The sequence below is a fragment of the Lemur catta genome, chromosome 10 (genome assembly GCF_020740605.2).
Source record: "Lemur catta isolate mLemCat1 chromosome 10, mLemCat1.pri, whole genome shotgun sequence".
Lineage (NCBI taxonomy): Eukaryota > Metazoa > Chordata > Mammalia > Primates > Lemuridae > Lemur > Lemur catta.
The window spans coordinates 71210551-71230829 of NC_059137.1; the positions used below are offsets into that span (position 1 = coordinate 71210551).

The 20279-nt window shown below is 40.3% G+C and overlaps 1 protein-coding gene across 3 annotated transcripts in view; it reads left to right on the plus strand.

Moving 5' to 3' along the window:
• Positions 1 to 20279, plus strand: part of PCSK5 (proprotein convertase subtilisin/kexin type 5) — a 409990-nt gene that overhangs the window by 162037 nt on the left and 227674 nt on the right. For all 3 annotated transcript variants that reach the window (XM_045562588.1, XM_045562586.1, XM_045562587.1), the window contains exon 8: positions 14025 to 14237. In XM_045562588.1, coding sequence (XP_045418544.1) covers positions 14025 to 14237 — 213 coding nt within the window. The remainder of the gene's footprint in view (positions 1 to 14024; positions 14238 to 20279) is intronic.

The window sequence follows — 20279 nt, forward strand, 5'->3', positions numbered from 1 at the left end:
TTTCTCTTTAGAATGAAATTCCTTGAAACCATTGTTCATCCTTGCCCTCTACCAACTCTTTTATTTCCCATTATCTCTCTCTCTCTCTCTTTTTTTTTTTTTTTTTGAGACAGTATCTCACTCTGTTGCCTGGGCTAGAGTGCCGTGCATCTGCCTAGCTCACAGCAACCTCAAACTCCTGGGCTCAAGCGATCCTACTGCCTCAGCCTCCTGAGTAGCTGGGACTATAGGCATGCGCCACCATGCCCGGCTAATTTTTTCTATATATATATATTTTTAGCTGTCCAAATCATTTCTTTCTATTTTTAGTAGAGACAGGGTCTCGCTCTTGCTCAGGCTGGTCTCAAACTCCTGACCTCAAGCCATCCTCCAGCCTCGGCCTCCCAGAGTGCTAGGATTACAGGCGTGAGCCACCGCGCCCGGCCTCCCATTATCTCTTGAAGCCACTGCTTCAGGACTCCACCTCAGCAATCCATGGAAGCTGCTCTCATCAAAGCCAAAGAGACCTACCTCCCTGGGCAAAACCCAGGGCTTCTCTCTGAGCTCTCATCGAACTTGTCCTAACAAGGAGCCCTGCCTTGTTCTTCCTATGCACAATATATAACACACACACACTCCAACCCTTCAGAACCCCTTCTTTGCAATTGTCACTCCTTGTATTTATTTTATCTACTTATCTTATTGGTTATCTCCTCCATAAAGGCCCAAAGTTTAACTGCTTGTTCTACTGTATCCCAAGTACCCAAAACAGTATCTGGTACTCAGCAGGTGTTTAGCGAAGAAAGAATGACTGAATCTATGAATGCCTTCCGTGCCAACTTGCTGCATACTTGCATTGTTTTGCTTAATATTCTAGAAATAAGTCATAAACATACATTTTACAGTACGGAGGTTAAAATGCCCAGACTCTGAATTCAGGCTCTCTGGTTGAAAATGTGAGTTCTAGTACTTTTTTTTTTAACCTTGTTCCAGTTAATTAGCCTCTCTGAGGATTGGTTTGTTTCTCTATAAAATGGAGCTAAATGCTCGTAATTACTTTATAGGAGTGTTGTGAGGATTATATGATTAATGCCTGTAAAATATTCAGTAAAGTTCCTAAAACAATGTAAAATCTCTAATTATGTTATGAATCCTACTCATTATCACCACTGAAAACGGGCAAAGGTAATAAAAACAAAATTCTGATTAATCATGTAAAATACATAAAAGTCTTGATTGTTCTAAATCTCTGGGTTTAATCAATTTCATATTGCTGAATAATTTTATGGAAGGTAATTACATAATCTTGAGATTATTATTAAGGAATGGCTTTTATAAGTGGGAGAAAATATCCACAAGAATATTTTCTAAAGCATTTCCATAAATCACAAACTTAATGAAATACTAAACAAAAGGAGTTGGAGATAGAAGGAGTTTGCTGTCAAGGACACTTGAGAAACACCACTTACATGCTTGCTTTGAAGTTTTTAAAGCACATTAAAGGCTCTGAGAAGTCCTGTGGCAAAGAGATGCATTTAACTTATCGAGGTTCTCAACTTTAGTCACGTAGAAGTTTTTCTTTTTATGAATCTTTGAATTACTTTCAAATGTAATTTCATTTTAAAGTCTGGAAGTATTTTATGAAAATTCAGCTAAACTCATTAGACCTTTGGAGTCAGGATATTCAAATGTTAGTGGTTAAGTCAGTTTTACCACCATTCATGCATGTCTTTTCTTGTGGATGGCACTACCATTCACCCAGCCTCCCTTTCTAAAACCTGTGATTTCTTTCTTTCCTCATCCCAGTCATCTAATAAGTCTTGCCTGTACTATTTCCTAGAAGTCTGTGGAATCCGCCCTCTTATCCTCACAATTAGAACCGACGTCTCTCGTACAGACTTCTACTATTAGAATACTACCAAAACTTCCCAGCTTAAGCTTCCACTTTCAATTCTGCATGAACCCTGCAGTCAAAGAAGTATTTTTATGCACAAATCTTGCCATTTTTTTTCCTCTTTAAAACTCACAACTGCTCCCCCTGACTGACAAAAAACATTCTAGGCTTCTTAGCAAAGTATACGATTTTGTCAGGGATCTCAGAATTGAAATTTTACATGTCATCTTAGGAAAGGACAATTTAAAAGGTTCTCTCATTCACATTGACGTGGTTCCATTTGCCATGGTGAGCCTTTGGTCTGGCTTCCTGGTGTGACCAGCAAAGAGCTCCCTCCGGGGACAGTCTGGGCTTACCTTCCCAGTCCGTCCTAAATAGGAAAACAATTTTATAAAACAAGTGAGTCAGTTGACAGTGTTGCCGATATAGGTGACCCCAGGTTTGTTGTCAAAATAAGAAGCTAAGAGCCTAAAGTTTTCTTTGATAGATTCTTTATTCCTTTGTTTATTCCTGATTACATTCAGAGGACATTCACTGGGTGGTTATAATATTCCAGGCACTTTGCTAAGTGGAAGGGAAACATGAATAACACCCGGCCCTTGTCTTTGGAGAACTCACTGTATAATGATGAATAAATGTTCTAAGTAAAGTGCAAGCAAACTCCCAAAGTCCCTTCAGTTTACAGACTCGGGTAAGCTAGGGCAGAAAAAGCAGCACACAGTAACAAAATTTTAGTGCAGTCTAGTTGCCTTGGAATCATCTTCTTTGCCCCATTTGGATTATTAAACTTTAATAAGACCTGGTGCAATTAATATTCATCAGCAGGTGTCTAACGCATTGACAGCATTTCACAATTTCCTGACAAGTGTGTTTAATAACATTCTTTAGCAAAAGAGCAAAAAACTTGAAATTGAATCTTTTCTGTAGTCAGAAAGGCCTATTATTAAGGTTACCAGTACTTCCTTTATTATTTTACTCAAGAAGTATTTCTTAAGTACCCACTAGATGCCAAACACTGGTTTGGCATTGACCCTAGTCTTACCTTAGTGTGGAGAAATCATGCAGTTCATTGTAGATATGTTAGGGGCACAGCTCATGAAGTTTGCTTTGTCATTTTATCTACAAGTATACTTTCAAGTCCAGGTCTTTTTTTTTTTTTCCTTTGGATCTTTTTTGGCCTTTGAAATACCAGTTAAAGCATGAATTTACAGCCAAAGAGAGCCACTATCCTGGATGGGCAAGAAAAGTCAATGAAATCAGAATCATTGGCCCTTAATCTCCCTGTTGGAACAGTGGCCCTTATCCCACTCTCATTCTATTATATTCAGGGGTCCAGATAGAAACCAAGACATTTGATGAACATTTATCGGCATATGTCTGACTGTTTAGTCTCTTATGAGGACCATCATTATTATTTTGCCTTCCCATCATCAACTGCCTTTTCAATTCACCAGATTTTGAAACTGGATACTTGAAGTATTTGCTGAAAGCACAAGGTTGCTGTACAGTCATACATAGCTCTTCCATACGCATGTGTGCACACACACATATTCTCCACCCTTAAATTAAAGGCATATGTTCAGCAGGAGGGGAGAGAATAGGTATAATGAGCTTATATAATAAAAGCAGTAATAATAATCATAATAAAATTAACTGATTCCACCCAGGAGGGATATTTTTTTATCTGATATGCATCCAGCTGTAACAGGATTGGTACCAGTTTGAATTTTAATAAATGACAGATTGCTGTTAAATTAGTTGGCAAATGTAAAACTTTGGAATGATACATGGTTAGGCAAAGATAGAGAAGGGAGCTTATTTAAAAATTGGTTCCACTTAATGAAAATTGACTTTAACTGGGATTTACTTTAAAAATCCTCCCTCAGGATTTAACTATATCCTGGTGAAACTCTGTGTATTTAGAACAGTAACAAAGCTAAGAAGTGGCTCGCCAAGTGTACCCAATATAATATCATCTATTTTGGAAACAAAGAAATATGTATCTTTCATAAACACCTATGTGGTTTCACATTATATAATTGTCACAAAGTTATCTGACACCCAAGTTATCAAATTTAGATGACTATATTAATGTGAATTGTGGTACATTTTTGTGGAAAGGAGCACAAATCTATTCTGGCCTTGTGTAGGTGCATATTTCAAAGATTTATTGTCATCTTATTTTCAGTTTTAGTTTAGAGATTCCTTAGTCAGTCTGTGAATAATTTAAATTAACTTTTGCGGATCCCATTCTAAACACCTCTGTTAGACTCTTCTATTAGTATTCCTGGAACAAGATACCAATAACAGTCTCTTTTTTCTTTGGGTTTGTTTTGTTGTCTTTACAGTGATTACGGGGCCACTTGGGGGGAAAGTGAATTCCTTCTCACAGGAGTGTTGTAGTATAGGCTGGGTGGTCCCTGTTAAGGAAAGATTCAAAATCATCCAAGGATTGAATTGGGTCAAGTAAAGGTCCATACCAGTCCTGAGTTGCTGTGATTCGAACCATAGATTTGAGGGAAAGCTGATGGGGAGAACAGACAGATCAATTTTCTTCAACATAACATGGCAGTAATTGGGAAAAAATGGCCACTATGTAATCAACAAGGATCACTTCAGCTGGGTTGATGATATCAAATGATTTGAAAATACATATGGCTTCTACAGCAGATTTTTTTCTCACTTAACCTGAGCCTACGTTCCTCATTGGCTACCTCTGAGATAGCCAATTGAGTTAGGCATTGGGATGTTGCTCACGGGTTCACCCGTTTTATTGATTTGTAAACTGAGTCTTGGCAAAGTCAGGTGACATGGCCAGAAAGAAGCATGAGTGTGGTGCTCCCCACCACTGTGCTGTGTGCGGTATCTGCTGTCGTTGAGTTGAGTCATGTGCCCATCTGTGCACACTCAGCTCTCAGTCAACAGTAGCTGAGTTGTGGTCACCAAAGCGAACACTACAGCAAAGATCTCTCTCTTCTCTGAATTCCCGGAGAACTTATTATTCGGGCAACTGATTTGGCACATCCTGAACTTCACTATATGGTCTGTTCGCTTCCTCTTCATCCTTGGATGAGTCCTGGGATGGTGCAGAGAGTGGCAGCCTTGTTCAGTTTGGTTACTCGCTAGCTATTTGACCTGAGACAAGTTATCAGAGCTTCCATTTCCCTTAGAAAAAGCTATGATAAAATTTGCTTTATGTTGCCATTATGTAGGCTGAATGAGATATCGCCCACATGCAGTGCACAGCCCAGGGACGAGGCTCCTCCTCAGAGGAAGGGCCACATTAGATGCATCTGTAAGGACCCTGGAATAGTCCCCACAGAGTCGTGTAAATATCATGAGCCTAATACCAATTGTAATTTTTTCTAAAGTAGAATTTGTTTTAAGACAAGATTGTGTTTATGGGTAGAAAATGTAGAGGGCTGATTTTCTCTGTTTCAGAAGTGTTAGGAGCTACTCCTTGTAAGGTCAAGGTCACTGCTTCACGTGGTAGAGGCTGATACCCTTCAAGCCCATGCTGGGCTTTAGAGAGGGGCAGCTTGCCTACCCCTTCAGAGCTGAGCTGACAGTTCACAGTGAGGAATTTTGTATTCTAAAGCTAACTTAGAGAAGAGTATGAACTTTTCATTATTGCAGGAATATCCCTCTATCCTGCTTTCCAAGAGCCTTTCCAAACATTTACAGTAAATTCCTTTCATGCTCCTGTTGATAATAAATGTTTTTACTCTCTGTGAAAAGAATATTTCAGATGTTACCCCTTCAGTATATATAACAAGGTGATGGTATATATCTGAGCACTTTCAACAGTGGTAATTAACGTGAATACTGGAAATGTCTGTCTCAGTTTCGTAAACCTGGCTCTCCTGAAAGTCTGAACATAGTTTTGCCTTTGCTCTGGGATGATCCAAGATGTAGGAACTTTTGGCAGGTTTGAGAATGACTTTTCTTCTTCAAAATATGAGTATGCTGGGATGGTGGGTGCACCCAGAACAGCTGTGTTAGTGCTATCCACTGTTGATTGTGATTATTTCAGAGAGCATATACTTCTTCAGCTGCTTGGAATGAGGAATGAGGAATTGACAAACCTAGTCTGCAGGCTCCTCCTTCCTTCCAGCCAGCGTTAGCAGTTCCCATTCCCCAGGGAAAACGGCCTGTGTGGGACTCAAAGCTTGGAGGACTGTGGAAGTGACCAGAAATAACTATTAACCTGAGTCTTGCTGAGGCCTCTGTGAGTCAGATGAGGAAAATGAGGTCTGAAAAAAAACAAGGGATTGATGGATATGACTTGACCATAGGTAGAATGTTAAAAAAAGACAATTATCTGGGAATTGTTGATTTAGCAAATGTGATAAGGCAGAAGGGGAAGTTGTTTTTGTTATTTAAATTTTTCTCTAATCCACTATTGTTAAGTGTATTTTCCTAAACCGTGTTGTTCAGTATTTTTAGGAACACCCAGTGTCACTACTAGTCAACGGAAACGCGCATCAGACAAGCAAAACGGTGCATTTCAGTCCCAGCCCTGCCTCTAATTGGCTCTGCTAACTTAATTTCCTTAGTTTCCTTACGTAGAAATTTCACATTTCACTGAATGAACCTCTGATGTGTCCAGCTTTACGTAACATCCATAGTACATGATTCAGCTCCAAATTTTTATTATTTGAAATTCCTGAATATACAGAATAGCTAAAGGTTTAATCAAAATAAAATTCTTTGCTTGAAAGCATATTTATTTCCATTAGTAAACACACCCCGTTTTTATTTCTTCATAGGTATTCTACTACCCTTTCTCCGTGAAAGACTGATATCTGGTTATGCTATAAAGATAAACAAAGTAAAAAGAAAGCTCTACCGTGTTGTAGTAACTGCTGTCAGGAGCCAAGGGTCACACTTGTGCACTTTTGTGATGAGTTAAGAAGCTTTGTGAAATGGCTGAGCCCTCATTGTCAAGCCTTCTGAAGAAAGGACATCTCTGATAATAAGATTGATTCTATTAAGCCTTTAGTGAGCTGATGCTCTACCGAATTTATATTCCAGCAGATATGATGGATAAGCAGCTCGATTTTTTTCTTTTTATTCACATAATAAATATAAAATTTGCTGATTATCAGGAACCTGAGTGTAGGGGAGTTCTGTATTTGTAGCAATGATTAATTATTCTTTACACTAGTCTTTGGCTACTTTACTCACCATCTCCAAGTGTTTAGAAAACTGACCTAAAGTCACATTTATGTTCCCTGAATTCGGTGCAACATGCTGTCCATTCATGGATTAGAACATGAACAATCTTTTGAAAAGAACCTAATGTAGGTTATAAATGGCATTCATTTCAAATTTTGTCATTTTACCAAAATGCTTGCAACAGTTGTCACCAGCAGCTATTCCTGTAATCATTATCAGGCTCTCTATTCTTTTAAAAGTGAAGTCAACTGCATTTGATGTGCTCAGGAAGCATATAAAATGGATTTTCATTTGTGAATGGCAAAATTAATATGGTTGCTAATAACCGTATCTAATATTTTCAGTGTGTTATTAAAAAGTCAAAGGAACATAAAAAAATTACTTCATATACTTGGCCTAGTGGCATATTGTGTACATAGGAAATTAGAATACAGAGTACCCAGTGTGGAGCTGAGAAGATGGATGAGATTAAGATGGGGAGGATGAGGGAGGAAGGAACGAAGTCGTGTCACATGAAATGGCAGGAAGACAGAAATGAGGAGAAATAGGTTACTATTGTAAAAAAAAAACCTTTGCTCCGTTTTTCCCCCTAGAGATGTAGACAGTAACGGCGTTTGTATTTTCCATCTTTTTCATCAGCCATCCTTTGGTAGACTAAGTAGTAGCATAGAATGAGAGTGGTGAAGACACTCCTGTAGAGTGGTTTTTGGAAGTCAGTCTGTGGATGTTTAGACAGTCCTGCCTCCCGGTCTAACTTAGGGCTGCATGGGCAGCTCTGGCCGCTGACACGCTAAAACAGATGCGTAAAGATTGAGACCACGAGTAGGGGCAGGAACGGGGCTGAGGAGGGCCCTGGCCAGTAGATGTTGGTGGAGGGCACTCGCTGGGTTGTTGGCTGGCTGTTGAACTCATCTTTGGGGAGCTGTTGCTTTCCATTGGTAAGCATTTTCAACTCAATAATTTTTCTTTGGAAACAAGTGGAATTACTGAACTGTTTGCTACACTGAAATCACTAAGTAAATACACCATAATTAAGGACAGTTTGGTTTCAAGATATAGAAAGTAGCTCCTCCATTTATCTTAGTTATTCTGAGAGCACAACAATGAAATATTCTGAAAATGGAAGCGGAATCAGGTGAAATCTGTATACTCTTTACATTGGACAAAACATTATCTGTCTGATTTGAGCCTCTTGGGTTTTTTGGGGGGGGGGGGTGGCACACTTTAGTCCCTGTGTCTACTTCAGTTTTGTATAATTAGTTTCCCTACCCTCAGCCCCCATCTTACTCAAATGAACTGATTAAAGAAACAAGTCTCAGGCATTAGTAAGCTCATCCCAAAGATTTCTTACTGCATCTGTACCATGGCTACGTTCTCTGTGTGCATCCCAAAGAAAGCTTTCTCCCACCAGGCTATACCAGTTTAGTCTCCAAGGCCCTGGGACTGGAGCGCCCATCTGCTCTTGATTTATTTTCAATTATTGACTATATTTCTTTTCTGGTTGCTTTTCAGGTCACCTTTATGGTTCATGTGAATCATTTATCCTGTTGATGATAATGATTCAAAAAGTTATTAAAATTGCTTAAAGAAGCAATACATTTTAGCATTCTGAAACAAATGGTTTGTGCGAGTGCTACAAAAAACAATAATTTAATATTAATAGTTTTTTTTAAGGGTTTTGTTGTGTTTTTGTTTTTGAAGTGTTGTTCTTTTTCCTTTTTGGCTTTACACTATGTTTCTACACCAGATCTGTTTCTTTCAATGAATCCTGCTCCGTGAAGGAATAAGATTCATTTTGGAAACACTACTCAGAGTGTCCTTGAGCTTTAAAAAGACGAACAGTTCTGTCTTCATGTCTCAGCTGCTGAGTCATTAGGGGTAGGAATCCCGTCTCTCTCCACCACCACCCCTTATCCATGGAGGGCCCTTGTCCACGGAATGTGGAGTGTGGAGTGACCATGGGATATGGAAGAGCCCACGGAGAGGCCTGTGCTCTCTTCTCACTGACAGGAGGAATGTCAAAAAAGGTTGGGAGAGGAATGGCAAGGGGCTTCGGTAAGTTGGGTATTGAGGCTGTGCTTGGAAGACTACAGATAACTGAAAGTTCCTCATTCTAAAGTAGTTTTCTTGTGCCTCTGCATGTCGAGATATAGAGATACAGAGGTTCTGGTCAGATCTGAGGTCTCTACCACTTGTCTCCACCACATCCTATTTATATGATACTGGGCATGTTACTTAATGTTTCTCAGTTTTCTAATCTGTACAAATCCACACAATATCATATCTTGCTGAGGTTGCTCTAAATTGACTAATAATATATGAAAGTGTCCAGCATGGTATCTAGTCACATATTAATATATGCTATTATCTTTCTTCCTCCTTTTTATATCACAAGAAATCTCCGATTTATTCATGACCCTTTAGGCATACTTTCTAAGCAATACAGGAGAACAAAGTAATATTAAAATACCAAATAAAACCTAACTACACTGGCTAAAAAATCATCACAACATTTTAAAGAAAGAAATTTAGTTTCATCATACTCTATAGCTCTCAAAAGCTAGCTCAGGGTGTGTGATTTAATTGGTAATCCAGTATAAAGTGGCCTTTTCTGACCTCCTGAGCCACAAATAAGTCCATTCCCTTTCTATCCTTTAATAATAATGCTTATGGGGTAATATAAATTGATTTTTGTAGGGCATGTGTGAAAAAAACACATGCACATTTAATGCACAAAGGGAGTATTTACAGTTTGGTCAAATGGATCATGCATGGATTTCACAATATATTTTACCTTAAGTTTACTAACTTTTAACTTAGCACTCAATCACGCCGAAGGGATTTTTGTTTGTTTGTTTTGCCATACAAAGCCATATTTAAATAACCAATTGCAGTCACAATATTCACCAAGCTAAAAAATGTCATTATTTCCTACACTTCAGGAAAATATTGGCCTCAAGATTCTTTTCTCTTTATAGTACTCTGCCCACCCTCCCTGCTCCCTCCACCCCATATTAGTGTTTAATTCTTAAATGACTCTGTATGTTGGAGAAATGTCCAGATTTTTTTTTTCCACATGTGTTTTGGTTTCTGGATGCTTCATACTAATGAAAACCCCCTATGCATCTGTAGTAAATAAATCTTTGAATTGTTAATTGTTTCACATTAACCCCATAGATCTTTAGCAGCTGTCTGTATGGCATTTTCAGCCCACAAATTCAGTCTGTTTATTCCTGGAACTTTAGTCATAAACCATGCACACGAGCATAAAGGTCGGATTGCCTCGTGGATAGGATGACGGGAGCCTCTGTGCATCCCGTGTCAGAACACACGGAATCCAGTGAGGGGCAGGCCATGCTTATCTCCTCTCTCCTTATGTTAGTTAGCTCCGGCTGCCGCAACAAAACACCACAGACTGGGCGGCTTAAAAACGGAATTTATTTTCTTGAAGTTCTAGAGGTTGGGAGGCTGGAAGTTGAAGAGCTGGAGCCTGGTGAAGCCTCTCCACAGCTTGCAGACAGCCCCCTTCTCGCTATGCCCTGGTGTGGACAGTCCTCTGTGCCCACCTCCAAGAAGGAGAGAGCGCTCTTGTCTTCCTCTTTTGCTATGGACACCAGTCCTACCAGATTAGAGCCCTACATTTGCGACCTCATTTCACCTTAATTGTCTCATTAAAAACCCTGTCTCCAAATATAGTCACGTTGGGTTTTAAGGCTTCAACATATGAATCAGGAGGAACACAACTCAGTCCTTAGCACACTTTAGGGACTATTCTGAATGTCTCCTATTTAACCCTTAAGATCTCCCTCCATGAGCTCCATGCATAGTGACACTGCCCTCCATGGCCTCTGCCTGTGGACTCCCAGGTTCACGGGCTTCTGGTGCGGTTTGACCAGTGGGGTCTATTGGCAAGAAACAGGATTGTCACAGGAGGAGACTGAGGGCTCAGTATGTGTTCACCTGTCCCCCTGCCTGCACAGTCAATGTGAGTTTGTATATCCCCTGACCAACTCCTGTTCGCCTGTCTCAGCTCCGGTGACTCCATCTCCTCGTGACTCCATCTCCCAGGCCTGGGAGTGCTGTTGACCTCACACTGTCCTTTGGGGTTTCCCCTCACCATGCTCAGTTGTAAAAGAATTCCCTCAAATTGTGTGTTTAATACAAGGATATTGCCTCTGTCTTGAAGGGACATTTTTAGGGCAGTAGCAAGACCCGCTATCCTCTTAACCCAAGGCTCTCTCAACCCAGTGTGGAACCCCAGAGGACCCCTAGGCAATGTCATTGTCCTCCCTGATGGTGTCAGCTGTGGGTGTTGCCAGAATAGAATGACTTGTATTCATGTTTCTGAGGGGGAGCCCCTCTCTGGTTCTGATTCGGTATCAGCTCTAGTTCTCCTACCAAGTCTGGAAAGGACTTGGGGGCTGGTCTGCTCATAGATCCTAATACCAAGCTTCAATGAAGGCACAGGAGATTTGGCTGAAAACAGTACAATAACCACTAGCCCTCTTTTTGCCGAAAAGAAGCTGTTGTAAGGGCTGATAGCTCAGGCTTTGGCACTTAGGGATTTCAGTCTGGCTCTGGCATTAGTGAGCATTTCTAAGACCCAGTTTGCTCATCTGTAAAAGGATGAGGATATGGGCTTGGATTGTACAGAATAATGTTTGCATAGTGCTTGGCATGTAGCAAGTTTCTAGAAATGTTAGGCTGTGTTGTTTTTAGAACACAGTGGACCTTCTATGGGTAAAAACCTCTTTTGATCATAACAAAATATTATCTCCTAAGAACTAGCCTTGTATTTTCCTTCTTTATAGAGGAATTAATGTGTTTGTTTCTACTTTTATAAGTAGTACATGGTCAGAGGAGGTTGATATAAAAAAGAAAATAAAAATCTTTCCTAAACTTAACCAAACAGGATGTCTATTACGTTGTCACTTTATGGTGGCTTTACATGTCTAACTTTATACACATAGACTTCTTTGTATACACACACACATACACACACACTTTTTTCCTAAACTGCGATCATACTTTATCATTTCACATCCTACATTTGTAACTACATCATGAACACAAAAGTACTTCCTGCATATTTTATTAAATATTCTCTAAAATCAAATTACTTTTTAAAGATCTTTTAATTGAATTTTATACATAGGCACACAGTCATAATTTTACATAGATATACACATGTGATGGTACCATTTGTGCTTTTTCATTGCTTTGCGGTTCTTTATCATCTGGGATGGTGCTGTTGAGACCAGGTGGGTGTGCCATCCCACGTGTTCTGTTCACCTGTCAGATAAGGCCCGATGTGACCATGCTTTTTGGCCAAAACATAGCCTCTCAGTGTCTGATCAGGGGATGTATTGAGGGATGTACTGATGATATATTGGAACATTCTTCCTTCTCTGGCTATGTCGTTCTGTGTCTGAGGCCTAGAGATGAGCCAGTCACCAGGGTTTCTCAGTCGGACCACCCACACCCTAGTGAGGCGTAATTCCTCCTAGAGACTGACAAAGAATGAACAAGATTCTTAGTTCACGATGGCTTGGCGATTTCTGTGTCCTTTGTGTTTTGTGAATATTCTGATGGGAAACAGGAGGAATGGTAAACCGGGCCCAGCTATTTATAGCCACAGCAACCGGAAGGTCATACTCATCTCTCTCCATGAATTTTTCCTGTTCCTGTGTAATCCTATTGCATTTCTCCAAGTTGAAGGACAAAAAGAAATCTATGTTCAGATCCATCAAATCATGTCATAAATATTCATTCTGTTCCTTCAAGATTCAAGGTCAGGAAGAGTTTATCACGGATTATCCTAGATTCTTTCTTGTCTCTCTTTGTCTCTTTTTCCAGAAATTCTAAGACAACATCCCAAACACTTTTCCTTCCACCTATGACCAGAAAGTTAGGGCCTGGAGGGAAGAAAGAGGCTCAGCACTCACCAATCATGTGGCTTTGGTTTTTACTTCCTAATTACAAAATGATGAATTTGGCCTAGATATCCTCCAACATGCCTTCTAACTTTAAAAGGGTAAAATTTCTTCATCTATAACTATTCCCAGAAATACTCTTGACTTTGGCTTATTTCTCTGCTTTCTCCTGAAGACCTCATCTTAGAGAACTAGTCACTGTACTTTGTAACTCTGTGTTCTACTTTGCTTCTATCCCTTGATGATTTAGTACCATAGGAAAGTCTTTTAATTGTTTGATTTTTAGCTACCAAGTTTTGGCATAAAGAATATGACGCTATCTCCTAACACTGTAGAAAAAAGTTAATGGATCTGGTTAAAGAAGGTATCCATGATTAAATATGTTTGGAAATTACTTTAGACTCTATCCTGCTCTTAGAATTTTGCAGTGATCACTTACTTACTAAAGGCTCCTAGAGGTTTTACAATAAAGAAGCTTATTTAATTTTGTATAACTAAGGGGTTCCCAAACGTACGCAATCTTGAAATCCTTTATTTATGGTGGCATCCATTAACATCCCTTCATAATGAGTGTCCACGCCATGCATAGGGGAGGTAGGTACCAGAAGTAAGTACCTGGTCAATACCTGCTTCTGCTGCTCACTGATGATGTGATGCAGCATAGATGCATAGCCTGTCTACACTTAAGTACCTCAATTTCTTATCTGCATAATGGGAAGAAAAATGGTACCAATCTCACAAGGTTGTTGAAAGATTTAGTCTGTTTCATGTAAAGCATTTAGAATTGTGCTCAGTCCATAGATATTAGCCATTATTATTGTCATCATTGGTGCACTTGGTACTTGTATGACTGTTTTAGTTTATAAAAATAACTCCTCTTACCTCTGCTTAAAAGCAGCTTAAGCCCAGCTTATTAAAATAACATCACATCCCTTCTGCAGATATTCGATTTTACCCTGTTATTCTGATCTCCTCTTCATTTAGTGCCTGTGATCCTTGTCTTTTCAGACCATCATTTAGCTTTCTCTGTTTGTGAACAGGGGCGGAGAGGCCTCGGCTCTGTGTTTGTCTGGGCATCCGGAAATGGCGGGAGGAGCAAAGACCACTGCTCCTGTGATGGCTACACCAACAGCATCTACACCATCTCCATCAGCAGCACAGCAGAAAGCGGAAAGAAACCTTGGTACCTGGAAGAGTGTTCATCCACGCTGGCCACCACCTACAGCAGTGGAGAGTCTTACGATAAGAAAATAGTACGTGGCATTTGCATGCCTGTCATGATCTGTTTATTGAATGTTCATTTTGAAATCCAAAGGGAGAACCATAAATATATATGCACGAGTCATATGCAAAAACAGTAAGTCAGATTAGCTGATGATGCAAGTAATTGTAAATGTTACTAATTCATTGAAAATGCTTGACCAGGTCATCCCATTGCAGCATTTAATATGGCCTCAGACATGATTAAGCTTCAGTTTTACTGAGGACACATGATTTAGCTCACATTCACATGGTGAGTTAGTGGCAGAGAAGAAACTGTAAGCTAAGCCTGACTCTCTCAGCCCAGTGCCCTATTGCTGAATCTCCACACTGACTTTTAACCTTAGCTTCATGCTTTGGTTTCTAAGTACAGCCAATTCAGTGTGAAAAGCAGAAGTGTACAAGGAAACTAAGAATTCCATTGAGACTATACTTATGTAACATGGACTAAACCTGCATAAAAGGTTCTTTTCTGATATTCAGGACAAAGTTTGACAGATGGAGAAGCACACAGGTCATATGAGATCACCTCTTTACCAATATGCCCTGCTTTCTAGGCTTAGAGCCAACTGGTTAAGAGTTCAGGTTGCAGGCCCAGCCTGCACGAGTTTCTTTCACTCTTGAGCTGTTCACTAGCTGGGTGACTTTGGATAAATTACTTAATCTTTGTGTCTCAATGTCCTTATTTATGAAAAGGGAACATTTAATAGTATATAGTACATGGAATTATTACATAGACAATGAAGAAGTCAATAAAAAGTGCTTATTAGCAGAGTGCCTGACCCTTGAGGCTTAAAAAAGCTCTGACTTTTGTGGTGGCCAACACTCTACTACTGATTGTAAACTTCGAACACCTTTACACTTGGCTCTTTTCCTGATCATGGTTTTGTAAACTGTCTCAGAATTTGCCTTTCTAAAGTGGAGCTAAGGCCGGGCGCAGTGCCTCATGCCTGTAATCCTAGCACTCTGGGAGGCCGAGGCGGGTAGATCGTTTGAGCTCAGGAGTTCGAAACCAGCCTGAGCAAGAGTGAGACCCCGTCTCTACTAAAAAATAGAAAAAAATTAACTGGACAACTAAAAATATATAGAAAAAATTAGCCAGGTATGGTGGTGAATGCCTGTAGTCCCAGCTACTCAGGAGGCTGAGGCAGGAGGATTGCTTGAGCCCAGGAGTTTGAGGTTGCTGTGAGCTAGGTGATGCCACAGCACTCTAGCCCGGGCAACAGAGTAAGACTCTGTCTCAATAAAATAAAAAATAAAAAAAAAAACAAATAAAGTGGAGCTAAGCTACTATACCTAACACTTTTTATAATTTAGCCAAGACCCTGCTTTCAGATCTTACAGATCCACGCTGGTTTGGGTCACTCTACTGGTGCTACATCTGCCTTTTTCACAGTGGTGAAAATATGGGGGAAGGACTCTACCTTCTTCGGCAATTCTTGATTCACATCCATTCAGTTCCGCTTGATTCCTGGCTATTTTGTGATTTTTATGTTTGATTTCTCAGCTACTTTTTACTACTTTTTTTAGTTACATTTTGTAGATTGATTTATGTAAAAATTATCCACTGGTACACATGCACCCATCTTTTACTAATTTTTTCACAATGACTGGGTGTATATATGCGTGTGTATGTGTGTGTGTGTGTGCATGTGCACACGTGTGTATATATGCATATATACACACACACACACATATATATACACATGTACATATATATGAGTCCACCTATCAGTATCTCCGTCATTCATCAATAAGCATAACTCGGAAACACAAAGTAAAATGTAAAAGGAGAAAATGCAGGGATGATCAAGTTTTGAAGTTTCTGGCTTTCCTAATTAGAAAGTAATGCCCCCATGAAATTTTGCCTTCATTATAAAAATGTTATAATCTATAGAAATATCCCTTTGCTTTCAAGTAGGAAGAACTTATGTCTTCTACCTCACAATCAATGTCCACTAGTACTGAGTGACATCCATCAGTTCTACACCGTGAAATTCCTGGTGAAAACTCTCTGGAATAAGAGTTCTCTTCTTTTACTTCTAGAGTCTGAAGTCATCTGAAGTCAGACTCACCATTGCTTCAAAGTAATTATGCCCATCTAGTCAGTGCTGTTATTCCCTGTGGGGCAGTTGCTGTTGGGAGAGTATTTTTAAGTTTTATAAACACCTTCTCTAAAAGAAGCCTGTAGTCTAATGGGCAAAACATCAAAGCAGGGAGGGTTGCCTGGGTCCCCAGTGGAAGAACACAGTATGGAGAGGGGGACGTCAGAATCACTATTGCAAGATTTACCCCCTAGACTTAGGATTTGTGTGCCCTTTGTCACTGTTTGCTGTGATTGCTTGGTAGCTGCTGTGACTCCCATGCCAGGTAGGTGGTGGGGGTCATTTAGGATTCTCCCACAGATAGACAGTTCCTATCCTGGCTTGCAAGGGAAAGCGGACACCATAACTAAGTGTTAATATCCTCTCCTGGGGTCATATACTTTACTTTTTCCTAGTTACTGTTTCTTATACCAAAACCTTCACTTACTCACTTTACATATTTAACTTGTACTTGTTTCTACCCTATATTTAATCTCTTCCTCCTATTTTCATAGCAGCAACTTTACTAGGAATTTTTCTCTATCTAGTTCTTAGATTTGCTTATCTTGCCTAAATCCACAGATTACCCCCAATTAGACAGGAAGCTGGAAGCCATTTGAGATGAGTCTCTAGCTTTAGACAGGCTGCCCAGTGGCTAAGCGACCCTCAGAGTCTCGATTACGTCATCTGTGAAATGGAGATGATGCCAGCATTGACCTCAGGGTTCCCGTGAAGATGGTAACGTACTGAGTGTAACCTACTCACATGGCGCCTGGCACACACGAGCAGCTCTGTGAGTGGCCAGGACTACGGTTACCTAAGCCTGTGTAGTTTTCTTCATCCCGGGAGGTTAGGTTTGTCGTTTTTCCACCTGTTGTTAACAGAGGTTCTTCTTGCACCTCCATTTTTCTCACCTATAAAATACTGCGATCTGTTCCACCCGTCCCATAAAGAAAGACCACTGTGATCGTGAACATGTTAACAGTTTGAACATGAGTGGAGCTGGCAACAACATCAGCCTTTTATGGTCCAGCTGACCCCTTTTCCTTCTAGATGTCAGAATGACGAATAATCCTGTCTTGTGCCTGGGACTTTTCCTTCTCCAGGCTTTGAACCCAGACGCCTGGGGTCCCTGGGTGATGCCCGCATCCTGCTAATGGCATCTGTGATTGAGTGTTACAGGAATGGCAGTGTCTAACTTTGTGCTGGGTTTCCTTCCCTGAGCCATTCATTTCCTTTTGTCATTTGCAGCCTCTACAGAAGAGCACAGTTGTGATTCTTCATTCACAGAGCACCTTTGTGGTTTGAACCGAGGCAATTGCTGAGGCTCTGAGGAGAGAGGAAAGAACTCCTCTCTGCTTTTGGGAAAGCACATTTGTTACATAAATTTTACTTTTCCGGGACAAAATGCCTTTTCACGGATCACAAGCAGGAATGTCTTGCCATGGGTTTCAAAACACAGGGAAGTCTCTGTACCTTGGTTTCCTGCCATTACTACTGGCACAGTTTTGGACCTTGGTATTGCATTCATGCTTTGATAGATTTGGATCAGTGATAGCCTTATATCTTATTACAGCAAACAAAGCATTCAGAGTATCGAGATTACAATGATAGAAGCTCTTTTATAAGCTAAATAGAAGTCATTTGAAATGACTAGTTAGTTATTTTAAAGCCATGTTATGAAATAATGCTTTCATTAGCCTAATTGTTTATATCTTATTACATGTCTGCCGTATAATACATTCATAGTTATATTAACATGCTATAAATGTGACATTTTTGCCCTTCTCATATGTGCCTTGCATGGCACTATGCATGGCACTATGCACATCGAATGCATCATCTCATTGTGTTCTTAAAACCCTATGCGGGAGGATCATTGTGCCCCCTCTACAGATGAGAAAAGTAAAGCTTGAAAGGTTAGAAAAAATACAGCTAGTAACTAGAGGCCAGGAAGGAGGAGAGGAGACAGAGGATGAGGGGAAGAAAGAATCCACATGTACTTATTACCCCTGAACTGTACCTTTACAATGGTAAAGATAGTAAATTACATATGTATATTTCACCTCAACAAAAAATAAATGAAAATGGAAAACGGGGGAAAAAAAACAGAGCTAGTAAGTGGTAGAACCTGGGTTCCAATCAAGTTTCGATGAGCACCCAAACCTTGTACCAAGTGTGCTGTCACGCCCTGATACTTTCCGTGGACGTCCAGTATGGAGGGTGTATGAAAGTATGGCACTTACCTGTTTTGTGTTCCCTTCACAGTGATAAACAAGCATTTAGAATGTACAGGTTTCTATTGTTTTTCACTGCTAAGGCCACTTATTTTGAATTTCCTACCTTTCCCTCTTTTCATACCCCTTCAGACAGTTGGAATCCTTGAAAAAACTAAAGCTGAGATGCTAGTTCCTGCGGCAGCAGAGTTAGCCCTGAGCTCCTGAAGTCGGGCGTTTTATGTGATGTTCAAACCAGGGCATTCTTCCACCAGATACCACTTCATTTGTGTCTATTCTCAAATTTCACCTCAGAGAGGATTGCCTTCACACCTTCCTTAAAATAGGAACACTCCCCTCCACCACTCTCTACTCCTTTTACCTGTTCTTTTTTTTTTTTTTTTCTGGCGCACTTGGAACAACTTACCACAATAGTGTGTATTTTCTTGTTTACTAGTTGTTTTTTGTGCTACAATGAAATGTACTTGAGGATGAAGTCTTTGTTTTGTTCCTTTCCAGAGCCTGGACTCAATACATATTTGTGCATAGATGACTGTCAAACATTTAGAGGGTTGGAGGCTGCACACTTGTGTATGTAGCCACAGGAAGACAGGGAGGTGCTCTATTTCTGTCAGAGAAACTCCTTCTGTTGGCAGGTTGGTGAAAGTCAAACAGTATTTGACAGGATATTTAGCATAGAAAATTGCCAGCAGGAATCCTGCTACATGATAAAGCTGTACATAGAACCTTTCTTAGTGTTAAGGAGCCTAAAATCTTTAACCCCTCACCACCTCTCAAAATTTCTCTGATGTTCTGTTTTATAGATAAAGCTCCCTTCTCATCCTAATCACCCCCATCATTAAATTATCTCTTTCTTTTGGGACTTGTTCAGCCTTTGACTTTTCCCCCTCCTAGTAGTTTGTCTTAGTGATTAGGATACAGAGTCCATCGTATTTCTCCTGGGATGGGTTCTGTGAGCCAAAGTTTGGAGAATGTCTGCTCTGCTTAGCCCTCTCCAGATTTCATTTTATTTATTTGCGTTCAAAACAAACTCGCTGCCTGGGGTATCTCAGGGTTGGCCTGAACGACCAATTCCATGTGGAGGAATTATCTTATTGCTTCTAATGCTTCTGAGCAGCTCCACGTTTGCTTTTGCAGAAGCATGCTGCTCCCTACCCCCTCCCCACCCCCACTGCCCAATTCATGTTTCAAATGCAGTCACTGTTTGCACTGCATTGCTCTCTAGCATCTCTCCTTTTGATTTAGAAAATGTCATTATTTTTCATGAGTAAAAGACTCGCGAATCCAGATGTGTTTAGTTTATTTGGAAGTTTGGTTCATATTCTCTAGAGAAGGTTAAAAAGTAGAGAAGAAATTTTGTTGCTGAAAAGTTCTGATTTTAACTGTGGGCTGAAGGAGAACTGCCATACCCACTTGCTGACTTAGGCTGGACCTCAAGGCCAGTTCTCCGCCGTTGTTGCCGTGGTCTGGTGCTGTTGTCTTTGCTGTCGCAGGTGACTGCACTCTGCAACTCTGCTGCTTCTTCTGCTGCTGTTTCAGGATTTGATATCTACACCGCTTAGCAGCCGGTTAGTAGCTGCGTGCCCTTCGGCAAGTTATTTAGCCCCTTTGAGTCTCCATTTCCTTAGCTAATGAATAGTATAATGTCATCCTTGCAGAGTTCCTGTGGGTTTATATTTCATTTTATACAAACACACACACACACACACACACA